Here is a 12,864-nt window from a genome sequence, read left to right as displayed (position 1 = left end):
GCAACCACTTTGTTTTGTTTTGTTTTTTGTTTGTTTTTGCCTTCTTCATTTTATTGCGCCTTTTTAGACGTTTCCGACAGAACAATTTTGGCTCAAGCTGTTACGGTGTACATGTACTATGTTCTTAAAAATCCAAAAGACCAACTTGATACATTTGTGGTCTCGTAAAGTAAAGTTTCTCATCGAAAATTGCTCTTCCACTTGCAGATCCCAACTTACCGAACAGGTAAACAGATTGCCATAATAGGCAGTGGTCCATCTGGACTCGCAGCAGCTGCCCAACTGAACAAGGTAACCATTACTTAGCTCCAAAGTGTGTTCTTTCGTGATTCAGGCGGAGCCAACCTCCTTTTCTCCTCCTAACTCAAAAAGACAATAGAAGATTCTGCTCCCAGGATGCGTAGCACGTTTTGTCAGAAAACCGCTCCTTTATTCTCTCGCTAGACTGCTTGCTGTCCGCCTTTTCTCTTAAAATCCGTCTAGTTCTTGATCTCATCCAGGGCGATTGCAAACCATGATGTTATTATAAAGGGACTGAGACGAGACGAGAAAAGACGGACTGCTCTTGTTTTTTCCTCTCGGGCTGACGCCCTCGTTTCTCGCGGCAAGCGGCTTCGCCGCTCGCCTGCTTAGGTTTCGTGCAGTAACTTTGTAAAGAAAAATAAGAGACTGCTCGCAGTCTATTCTCTCGCTACCAGCCTCGTCATTTTCTTTATTTTTTCTTATAAATGATATGTTTGCTGTATATATTAGGCTGGCCACTGGGTCACCGTGTACGAACGAAATGATAGATGTGGAGGATTGTTGATGTATGGCGTGCCACCGATGAAACTGAGCAAAAAGGTTTGTGTTTGTGACGGGTATTGCGATTCTTCTATAAAGTCGACTAAACTGTGACGTTACTTCAATGATGACAGCTTAATTGCGGTTAAAACATAATTTCATTGGCATCTCAGCGGTTTACTTTGTGGCCCTTTAAGTTGCTAATCCAAAAAATAGTTAAAAATCTATTCGAATGCGTCATTATATCCTGTAAAACTCACGGGTGGCGTGTGCATGAATAACATTTTATTTCTGTTTCTTTATTCCAAATGCTATTCTGTACCTCAGATGCAATTGCGAGTCAATATCCTCATTTTGCAAAGTTTTGTTGTGGAAAGTAGTATAAAATAATGTGATCAACGATGGCCGAAGAAGTAAAAATCGTAAATGTCTCCATGACATCCTTTAGCCAATAGGTGGTTTTCATGCAATCTCGGGAGACACAAATAACAATGGTGAAATGAACAAATGCTGGTGGACAAACAAAGCGAGCTAATGAGCGATCTTTTGTTTACTGTCCACCAGCATGGCTGCGATGACGTAATGTGAAAATCGCCTATGGGATGATCAAAATGGGGTTAAAGCATGCGAATTTATTACATAAACCTTAGTCCTTGAAAACTATAATTTGTCTTTGAAAATCCTTGAAAAGTCCTTGAAAATGGTTTGTCTGAAGTTGTACGAACCGTGGTTCTATTAATGGCCTTTTTTAAACACGCAACACGTGTAAGCGTCCATGGGCTCCATTTTCCTTCTCGTGTAAAGTGGCGAATGTGACCAGTTTATTATTATTAATTTTTTTTTTTTTTTTTTTACAGATTGTTCAGCGACGAATCGATCTGCTTGCGGCTGAAGGAATCAAGTTTATTAACAACGCTGAAGTGGGAAAGAATGTGGATGCCCAGCAAATTTTAGATGATAATGATGCTGTCCTACTGGCTGTGGGCTCAACATGTCCACGCAACATCCCATTGCCGGGTAATTTTTTTATCGCACTTTAAGATGCAGTGTAGTAAGTTAGGACAAGTTTTTGACTCTTATTCCTTAGTGAAAAAAGTCCCGTCCGGTCACCCGGGAAGAGTAGATTTTCTTGCTGAGCAAGTAACTCTTAAAATTGACTGGCCCAATGGACTAGCAAGTCATCTTCTAACTAAATCATTAACTAAGGCAACCTAGAAGTGTCCCTAGGGAAGCAAAAGCTAAGAGCTGCTTGCCCAAAGGACAAGCTGGAATTCAAGTTAATTTCAAACCCTTTTTTTGCTGCAAAAAACCAGTGTAATTAGGAGGCTGTTGATGATAATGTTCATTTTTGTTGAGTACGTTTGAACCTGTAGATCACATCGAGTTGGAGACACTCGGAAATAAGACATTTTCTTCCGCAGTGCAACATAAGACCATTTCGTCATTTGTTAGGCTGGTTTTCTGCAGACTTTGCCTTTGTTCGGGATTCCTCTGTGAAAGTGAAACTGTCGTTGTTTTTGTAGAATCAGCTGTTCTTTTATCTTCCTCATATTCGCCCTAATTTATTTTAGGCCGTGATTTGGAGGGTGTTCATTTTGCCATGCAGTTCTTGGAGACCTGCCAGAAAAGGCTTATGGGTAAGATTTGACCTTTAAATTATACTTTCACTGAAATGAAATGCTGATTGTGCGGTCTTTCATCAGTTTAGATTGAATTTGTCGTCTAGTGATGTTTTATAACAACAGAAATTATAAGAGCTTTAAAATGGCTATTAAATATCCAAGGAGTCAATTGGGACAAAGATAACAGGGTTTATACGGTCTTTGGAAATCCCGGAAAGTCTTGGAAAATTCTAGAGTCGAGATTATATGCCCGTAAAGAAATAAGAATGTGTTCATGTCACAGTAAATATCGTTTAAACTATTGAATGTGTTGTATAAAACCACTTCCCATGTAGCTCGGTAATTCGCAATAGTAGCTTTGAAAATAATGTATTTTTGTTGTGCTTTTAGGCAACTATAATCTACCATCACTTGATGCCACTGGATTGGATGTTATCATCATTGGTGGAGGTGATACCGGTGTAGATTGCATTGGAACATCGCTCAGACAGGTATACCCCACAGCTGTTACATTTTAAGACTATTTCCACCACCGAAATGCAAAAGTTGCATCCCAGCGTACAGTCAAGTCAACATATGTGTCCGATTGATAGGCCAATTCATACTACCTAGAAGACTGGAGACTGAATTTTTGAGCCATGTAAGGTGCTCATGAAAGGTTTAAAATGGAAAATGGAAAAAAAAAAACAAAGCAAATTCTGCAGACATACATTTAAGCGTCGTGCCTGCGTATGCAGGCGCTTGTTCAAAAGCCGAGGACGTACTTTTCGGGTGAAGAGAAGCGAAAGCCGAAAATACTACTGGTTTCGCAGGCTACGGACAAACCAACTACGCTTTCTATGATTTATTAGAAAATACCCAAATTGTTACATCTGCGTGCGTATCTCTAGTATTCTTAGTTGATTAAGTATATCAAGACTGACAAGGTACTCGAAGAAGCGTAGCACACTTCCGTTAGCATCTTTTAGTGATTGCCACAAATAATTATTATTTAAATTTGGTTTTTAACATCCTGCAGAATGCCAAGAGTATCACTAATTTTGAAGTGCTGGGAACTCCACCCAAGAGCAGAAGTGTAACCAATCCATGGCCTTTGTGGCCACGAATCTACAGAGTTGAATATGGACATGAGGAGGTAAGCCATGGATAACAAAAAAAATACCTTTTAAAGCAAAATGGAAGTGATATCTGTGCTAACAGAAAATATACCGGGCTTCTTGGCATGGCATCTTATGTATCTGGCAATAAAGCGGGCAGGTTTTCCCTTAAAAAGCAGTTTGCGGAGAAAGGTTCTTGTCTCAAGAAAACTGATTAACGTAATTATAAATTGGTTAAATTATTTGAACCGTCTTTATTGCTATTAAATATTTTCAACAGTTCCTGTTACTTTAATTTGGTGTTATAGGAGAGAAAATGAATTCTAAACCAGCCCGCAAACTTTAGTACCTCATAGGCGTGTTTTCGAAATTTTCATATGAGTACCCCCTACGTTATTATGGAGGAGTTACCCCACCCCCCTTGGGTTCTTTTTAGTTAACATTTCTCATGAGGGCGGTACTTTTTACTGGTTTGAAAGGCTTTAAAGCTTTGTTTCTCATAATTTAAAGTATTTGACTATTTCCATCTGTCTTTCAACAGGCTGCTGTGAAATTTGGTGCTGATCCCCGTGTCTTTAGCATTATGAGCAAGGTATACGATCTGCTCACCGCTCATGCGTTCATCGGCAAAGACTTTCATTCTTAGAATTTTTAAATTTCATTTTGTAAAAGGCTGAAAGACAAAAGTACAATGTGAAAGTACTGCCAAGGTGGCCTTGTTGGAATAGTCACATTATAGGAATTCAGATTCACAGACCCAAAAGCTACAACTGCTTACTACACAAAGTAAGAATTGATTACTAAACAAACATAGCCATGTAAAAGTACTGCTGAAGAGGTTTCATTTGAATGGTCACGTAAAAGAATTTCATTCACGGATTCAAAAGTTAGAACTATGTACTAAATAGATAGTACCATTTGAAAGTACTGCTGAAGAGGTTTCATTTGAATGGTTACACCATAGGATTTCATCCACAGACTCAAAAGTTTGAACTATATACTAAATAGATAGTACCTTTTGAAATTACTGCTGAAGACGTTTCATTTGAATGGTTACATAATAGGATTTCATCCACAGACTCCAAAGTTAGAACCATATACTAAATAAATAGTGCCATGTAAAAGTACTGCTGAAGAGGCTTCATTTGAATGGTTACACCGTAGGATTTCATCCACGGACTCAAAATTTAGAACCACATACTGAATAACTAGTACCAATTGAAAGTACTTCTGAAGGGTTTTCCCTCTTCTTTTCTCTTTTCGAAGCCAAAAAACTATTCTCCAGTCTTAAGGACAGTAATTTCTTCTACCTTATACCGCTTTCTTCACCTACGTTAATGAGAAAGTTTCGGAAACTACTGGTATCAGGGTAGTTTCGCCGAAGCTTCAAGTCCACGATTTTCTTTTCTTGCCAAGGTTCGATCAAAAAGAGGCAGTGCGGGCCATTTTTGCAAAATCCATCTTCGTGAATGGGATTTGAACAATATTTATGACTTGCCTTTAACCTTTTTTTACAGGAATTTGTTGGAGATGAGCGAGGCCACGTGAAAGGAATACGAACAGTGGAAATCAACTGGGTTCAGGTGAGTTGTACACTGTAATGTGTCGCATTATTTTCTGTAGCAGCCATTATCGAAACAACAAAGGACCCTGAATTGTCATTTAATAATTGTAAGAGCAGTTGTCTGATAAATTTTCAAAGGAATCACCGAGAGGTCATAAAATGCGCTAGTCTGCCCCAAACTAGCGGGGCGAAGGGGGGAGGGTGGTTATTAGAGGAAATGCGCTAAGTAGCTAAGCTCAAATGATATTCTTAAATTACAGGATGCCTCTGGACGGTGGACAATGGAGGAGATTCCCAACTCCGAAAAAGTTTTCAAAGCTGATCTGGTCATAATTGCGGCAGGATTTCTCGGACCTGAGAAAACTTTGGCGGAGCAGTTTGGAATTAAAAAGGTAAGAAGGACGGGTTCATAGGTGATTCGTGAACGTACCACAAAGATGCAGGCGTAATTTATGGGCGAATAACGCTCAGTATTTTCTGTTTGTAGTCGCCATTTTTGATTTTGAAACCAAAGAAAGGGTGGTGGGCCGTAGTAACCACTTAAACTTTTGCTCATAAATCAGTCGCAGTAAATAATAGATCGGGATTAACTAACCACTCTAAACAAGATTATTGTGAATCTTAGGGCTGTTGCAATCAACTTCTCGCCTTTCACAAGTTCAACGAATCCCTGTCACGCCCTCTTACGCTTACACATTCCTTCTCATCATGGAGTGGTTACTAAATTATCCCTGACAGGGTGCAACAGAGATGCCTGTATGATAGGTTTGCTGTGAAAAGTGATTATTTTAAACCCCCGGGTTAAAAACTCTTACATGTATCTTGTGTTAACCATGTACTGTTGTCAGCTCTGTTTACTCGTATTTTTCTTCGATCATAAGGCGCTCGAAAAAAAATCTCGAAATAACTTGACATGGTATCGAAGCGAAGCGCGAGATGGTTGGGAGGGCATGAAGTGTACAATGTACCCTGGGTGCCAGAGACTGTTCTTGCGCGGTTTGTGCGAAGATTTCCGCCACACGCGAGAAAGAAGCCTCTGGTACCCATTGTCTGAAGAATGAGACTGTAAACAACCACTCAAGACTTTTGAAATTATTCTACATGATTAATGGCTTAATGAACAGATGCTTCCTCTGCAAGACTTATCACATTTTTTCAATTGAAATTAATGCTGATTTTCTGTTTTGCCTTCACAGGATCCCAGGAGTAATTTTGCGACTGACAAAAACTGCTTTTTGACCAGTGTTCCCAAAGTGTATGCAACCGGAGGTAAGATACCTTGCACTACTGGCTAAAGGAGCTTCGTCGCCAAGTTTATCACAAGGAAGCTCAAACAAAGGCATTTTGAGCGACGCGTGTCAATCAGAAGTGGGGTCTTTTTCATTTAAAAGCACGTTAACGCTACCAAATTTGTATTTCTAAGTGTGTTTACTATTACAGAGACGATCTGTCCAAAAATTTGTGCAAAACCACAGTCCAAAAATGACAAAAAGACCACTTTCGGTTGAAGTGCGTCGCTCAAAAACCTCTTTGCTTAAGCTCACTAAAATTCAAACGGAGGGAATTGCCAGAAAGATAAGTGAAACAAAAATAACCGCGCAAAAAGTTAGAATAGGGTATAAATGACACAGCAAATAGAGAAGGAAGCAAGGATGAACAAACGTGAAGAAGAGTGAAACGGATTGCTTTGGTGATGTTTGAACACTTGTTAGGCTAACTGTTTTTCAAAGCTCATATTTGTTGTTTGTAATGACTGATCATGATAATACTTGGGAGACGTTTTGTTTGTCATAAAGCTGTGAATGATCATTTTGTCGTGCACGAGTAGTTTCTCAAATTTCGTTGCGAATAAGGACGCGTAACTCGCGTGCGTTAACTGGTATTAAAAACAAAATGAACTTGACAGCTGAGACGCAACCCTTGAAGTCCCTCTGAGAAACAGCGCCGAAATCCCTGCTCTAGGCCCCCACCAGTGTACTAAGATTTGAGTACGCGCCATGAAGTTGAAGGTAAATTCGAAACTCACTTCCGGTAATTCGTTGAGTCCGTTGAGGGTCCAGAACAAGGATAAAGGAGCTGCTTTGCAGACGTTACGATTACGTCTGCGACGTAGGCTAGAGATATGATGAATAGCCTTAAGTCAGCCCATATTTTCTGAAGCTTTCCACTCGGAATGGCATGAAATCTTGAGTTGGGTTCCCTGTAATCTTCTCCATTATCATCATCATTATCATTATTAAACGATGAGTGCCAAGGGTGTGAAAATACGAGTGGCAAATGTTTATTTTAACACGTAGAGATCTAACTATCCATCTCTTTTTTCAGATTGCCATCGGGGCCAGTCTCTGATTGTAACAGCCATTTCAGAGGGAAGACAGGCTGCACGCCAAATCGACCTCGATCTAATGGGTGAGACTTCCCTGGCGGGACCAGGGGGTCAAATACACAGTGTAACGCCCATCACAAGGGCAATTCAATCGACTGCCTAAGAGAGTATACCCCTTGAGATAATCACTGAAACTACAGGGACCCGGCCTTTGTTTCAGTATATAGTAGGCTACCCAATGTAAGGGAATGTATGGATCCCGGATTCCTGGAAATTTTTGCTGTGGAATCCAGAATCCTAGGCTTTGGAATCCTGAATAAAGCTCTATGAATCCGAAATCCCACTAACAACTAGAATCAGGAGGTCACTGACAAAGAATCCAGAATCCTTTACCTCGAGTCCAAAATCCAGAATCCAAGATTTTATTAGATTCCCTTACATTTGGCGACGTAGGACAGTCACGGTGTAAATTAATTTATAAGTTATTATTAAAAGAGGAGAACTTAAAATGAAGGAATTTATTAGTGTAGTTTAAAGCAAAAGATTTCGTAACTTATCTGTTATTCACCTGTATTCATCAATAACTTATTTAAACACCAAAAAATTGAAAATAATCTTATTTTTCGTGGCAGTAGTTTTAAAAGAAAGAAATTGTTGAGTTCTGAAAAAATATTTTACGGTTTAAAATTGTGGTTCTCGAATGAAGCCTTGATTATCGTTTTTACAAATATCCATGACACGTGAATTTTGGTTCTAAGAAGAGTTAATTATTTGTCCAGTGCATGTGTCATTATTGTGTTTAATATAAGAGAAAAGTGTTTTGTTCGTTTGGGTACTTCATATCTTTTTAACGATGTCAGAAAAACGGTCACCTTGTACTTAGTTTTGAGGTATGGTCGGTAAGGTTTTAATAAAGGACGTGTAAACATAGCTTTGTGATACGTGTTTTATAATTGCAATTTTTTGGCAAGTTGTAATTTGTGTAACCACGGCATTCAAGCGTAAAAAAGAGACATAATTTGGCAGGTGTAATTACCTTATTGATATGTTAATGACATGTGTTTCAGGATAATTGCAAGTGGACGGACTGGCCGCATCAAAACAAAGTCTACAAGCTCCCCGTCTTTTCTTCCCCCTCTTCTCGCTAGCCGTTTCCCCGCTCTACTTATTAAGAGTTTGTTGCAGGCTACTAATTTTACCCAGTTCTTATAGGGGCAACAGCCGAAGTCCCATTTGTATCCGGAGATTTTACCAAAAACGCCGCGGGCACAACCGACACTGGATAGAGACTTTTTCTACTTGTATTTTTTTTGTTTCCCATTTCAGACCGCGTGATGTTCTCAAGAAAATTTTCCTTTTTGTCTATACATAATGATAATTACAATACACCTGCTTCTGGGTGGGACGGCATTTGGAAATACTGTTCTCTTGGGTAACATGGCCGCAAATGAGAAAACAAAAGTTACAAGCGAAAAAGGTGTTTTCAAGTCGTTTTCTGGTCGTCTTCTCAAGTTTGAGCATGCGTAAAAGGCAAAATTTTGAGATGCAACAAAAGTGACTTTCGGGTTAGCCTGTGTTGCAGCTGGACTTGTCACTCGAGACCCAGATCAGAGAGAATTCGATATAGTACGTTCGCGTAACGGCGCCGAAAAGCTCGTTCTTATGTTTGCAGGAAAATCTTTATCCACCTCTGATTGGCTAAATTTTCTAACGCGCTCTGTGATTGGACATTTCTGTTCGCAACAATCACGCAATACTCCGCAAGGCTAAAAATAAATTTGTACACTACAAAAAAGGAATAATTTTGCATGGCAAAAGGCCAAAGAAGTTTTGCCTATTTCGTCGGTTTATTGTAATTTATGCTGTCGTGTTATAGCAAAGAAGGGTTTTGCTAGCTTAGGGATGGAAACAATTCGACGTCATCGCCGAAATCGCGAGTCTAAATGTATCTTTGAAAGCCTTTTTCTGCGACGCGCGTTACTTTCGAGTCAAAGTTTGCTTTGACTTGATTCGCAAGGGCAATGTACGAAGCGTGCGAGAATTCTGGCCGGACAGTCATTATCTAGAATGGCTTTAGCTCATTATTCAGCGTAACATTCCTTTGTTCTCTGTTTTATTTAATTAATTAATGATACAGAAGCTGTCTACTCCTCAGGCGCTTGGCATTTCACATAGACTATTTACGAAACGCAAGGGACCATGGGAAGGAGAAATAAAAAAGAGGTCTCTCGTGCGCTTTCTCCTTCCCGCCGTCCTTGGCGCGTAAAGTTTCATCGAGAAGGAGACGTCTTCGAGGCGGACACAATATGACCAGTCATGCTCGACCAACAAAAATAAAAAATGATAATTTGAATATCGTTGACTTGTTAAGTTTTCAATAGACCCTTCCACGATTTTTTTCAACTTTTGACGGGGGCAAGTTGGGGGAAATTCGTCGGCACCACGTGGAAAGAGCATCTTAAAATTAGTAAAATCGCCAAGTTTGAAAGTGAATTGTTAAAAACTAACGAAGATATAGCTTCTTAAAGTCGCGAAATTTTACAGACGTTTGTGTGGCGAAACAAGCTTGACCCTCCCCCCGCCCCCCACCCCCACCCCACCATACAAACGAACGTCTGCAGACCTTGCGGAGCTATATCTACACTACGAGTAGTCCCCCATTTTTCCTCAGGGATAGTAGAGCGAGCAAAACGCGAGCGCGCGTGAAAATCAACCCACGCGAGAAAAGGCGACACGCGTTTTGCTCGCTCTACTATCCCTGAGGAAAAATGGGGGACTACTCGTAGTCTAAGCTATATCTTCTCTCATGTAAGACGTTTCACTTTCAGATTTAGCAATTTTACTAATTTTAAGGCGCTCATTCCAGTGAAGTCGACGGATTTTCCCTAACTAATCCAAGTCAAAAGTTGAAAAAACCGACGTAGAATGGTCTATTATTCTGCCATTACCGTAGATGGTGCCTGTTTTAATCAAATTTGCCGTTACCTGCATATTTTCTAAGCCAAGCAGTGGTGGATCCAGGGGAGAGGATCGGGGATCTAGACCCTCGCCTATCAGACATGTGATTGTTTTTTACTTCTTGTTTGACAATGTAGTTTCCGCATCGAGAGGATCGCATATCACGATTCAACAGGTTTTTTTTTTTCTGAAACGCGCATTGCATTTTGTCACTATTAAATATCAGGTATATTAAAAAATGTAATTTGGGGAGGGTCAGGGCCTAAGGAAACTGATTGATTTAGCTAAAATTGAATTGAGCTATAACTGCAAGGGAGGGGGAAGCTGGGGGTACCGTTGTATGGGGGTTGCCTGGTCCCTAAGCCTCATAATTTCGCTCGGTCACTGAGTTTCGGTTCACCTGGTCCCGCCCTTTCGCCTCGGAAACGTCATCAAAGTGCATTAGCCGAGAAGTCCTGAGAAAACGCCGTACAGAGATTAGGCAATTACAAGAGACGAAGAAATTTTGATTTGCAGCAAACAACGTTCTCCTCCCTCTCACCCAATAAAAAAATTCCTGGAAGATAGTGAAAATTTTAAAAGCTCCAAACCTAGGAATAAACGCCCCTTTTTTAAACCAAAAACCTCCACCAAAATTTTATTTCGTATGTACTAGAGACCATCTGATCACTTTCAGTTTTTTCGATTGAAACTGAAAAGGGTCACAAGATAATGAAACAGTGGTCGATTCCCAAATAACTCAGCGAGTGATGCATTATGATCTGTAAGGAGGAAATTTAAAACAGAAAATGAAAACTGACAAATAGTGTCAAATGTACTTCTTGTAATTTTTTTCATAAATAGAAAAATTTTTAGAAAATGGCCGATTATATAAAGATATCTGCTTTTCTCGATTTAGCATCCTTAGAAGCCTTACTACTGAAATGTGTTGCTAAAGAATTACAAGAAAGTGAAACTATGTACGTCCTTTGTTCTCTGCCTTATTTAAATAATTATACAGTGAATGATCAGTCCTTATCCGACATGCAAAAATAGACAAAAATAGCAAAATTTGAATAGTGTTGACTTGTCATAACGTTTTGGTTCCATAAATAAGAGATTCTGTTTTCTGCGATTGAAGGAAATGGTGAGGCCCAAAATTCTTCGTTAGCTGTGTATTTTCTAAACCAACATATGGGAAGTTTAAAACTCTTCGAACCAAGGGATCACGTACTCTTCTGAAACCAAAAAAAACTCCACCAAATTGCCTTTTTGTATTTAGCTTGAGACTATTTATATCTTACTTTTAGTTTCCTTCGATTGAAACTGATTTACATTCCGAATCACAGTATGATAAAACTGATTTCCAAATAATTCATTGAGTGGTATATTATTTTATGTCAGCAACACACTTTAAATAGACTATGAAAAAATTGAGCAAGGTTACTTCTTGTCAATATTATTTATATTTTTTTATAAATAGAGAGATTTCTTTTGGCAGTTTGTATCAACATATATCTCCTTTACATCTTGCATCCTTAGCCGCTGGTTCACAAGAAAGTGAAATGTGCCAGAAACAACAGCAAAAATGGTTTTGTCAAAAGTTCCTTCAAAAGCAAGTTATGTCGCTAAACAATATTTTTCACAGCCACTTCTCATACATTGTAAAATTCTACAAGATTTGAAATGTTTGACAAATTAAGACGCAGTTCATTAAATTATGCAATTTTTTATACGCGCGAATTGTTGAATGAACAGTATTTTGCCTTCACTGCTCAACCGGGCACACAAAATGATAATATATAGGCGCGTTGCCCAACCAAGCCACCTTCCCGTTTATTGAACTTCAATATGCTTAAAAATGTCCTTTACCTTTAAGCAAAATTAAATGCACCAAAGCCGGGCACGAAGACCCCAAAACCCAGCAGGTGGAAAAAGGAGGGAACGTGCACCCCCGACAAAGGCAGTGGTGCTTCCCTCGGGGTTTTAGGGTATACCATGTAAACTCAAGCATGCACAAAAAGACAAAAGTTACGGAAGGATATGACCTCCCACAAAAGCAAAACCTGGTGTCTACATAACAATATTTGGAAAATTAAAACAAAGACGAAACCTGATAGACAACTTAACGCGCAAAGGCTGGCCGTAGAATGCCTCACCCTCCTAACGGCCAAACATTACAAACATGGGCTCCTGATACAAACTATAATCCACGCTTAGCACTCGTTCCAAGCCCTCTGATTCGTGCCGGCAAAAAATCAATTTATGCTAATATGATTAACACAATTACATATTTAACCGCGCCTCTGATAATCCGAAAAGACCAAGGTGCTGTCCTGGGTACCGACACAAAATGGTGTTGTGTTCACACCTTGAGTGTCCGATATGTGACTGCGTACATATTAAATCCATTTCGCCTAGTCAGACGCCATATTGAAATATGAGCTTGGTAGCGAGTACGAAGCAGTGGACTGCCCCGGAACTAACTGAAAAACGGTGTGCACACAGACAGCCGGTGCCCTTGTACTCGATGAG

At 39.6% G+C, this 12,864-nt stretch overlaps 1 protein-coding gene across 1 annotated transcript in view; it reads left to right on the top strand.

The window, feature by feature from the left end:
• Nucleotides 1-8,322, top strand: part of LOC140921484 (uncharacterized) — a 52,066-nt gene extending 43,744 nt beyond the window's left edge. The window contains exons 51-61 of the mRNA XM_073371490.1: nucleotides 208-291; nucleotides 754-843; nucleotides 1,641-1,800; nucleotides 2,355-2,420; nucleotides 2,796-2,896; nucleotides 3,424-3,540; nucleotides 4,044-4,094; nucleotides 5,020-5,085; nucleotides 5,327-5,458; nucleotides 6,263-6,335; nucleotides 7,392-8,322. Of these exons, the coding sequence (XP_073227591.1) occupies nucleotides 208-291; nucleotides 754-843; nucleotides 1,641-1,800; nucleotides 2,355-2,420; nucleotides 2,796-2,896; nucleotides 3,424-3,540; nucleotides 4,044-4,094; nucleotides 5,020-5,085; nucleotides 5,327-5,458; nucleotides 6,263-6,335; nucleotides 7,392-7,555 (1,104 nt within the window). The 3' untranslated portion in view covers nucleotides 7,556-8,322. The remainder of the gene's footprint in view (nucleotides 1-207; nucleotides 292-753; nucleotides 844-1,640; nucleotides 1,801-2,354; nucleotides 2,421-2,795; nucleotides 2,897-3,423; nucleotides 3,541-4,043; nucleotides 4,095-5,019; nucleotides 5,086-5,326; nucleotides 5,459-6,262; nucleotides 6,336-7,391) is intronic.
• Nucleotides 8,323-12,864: the final 4,542 nt, after the last annotated feature.

This window comes from Porites lutea, chromosome 1, assembly GCF_958299795.1.
Source record: "Porites lutea chromosome 1, jaPorLute2.1, whole genome shotgun sequence".
NCBI lineage: Eukaryota > Metazoa > Cnidaria > Anthozoa > Scleractinia > Poritidae > Porites > Porites lutea.
The sequence above is the reverse complement of the archived record's forward strand: the minus strand, read 5'-3'. Positions and strand labels throughout refer to the sequence as shown.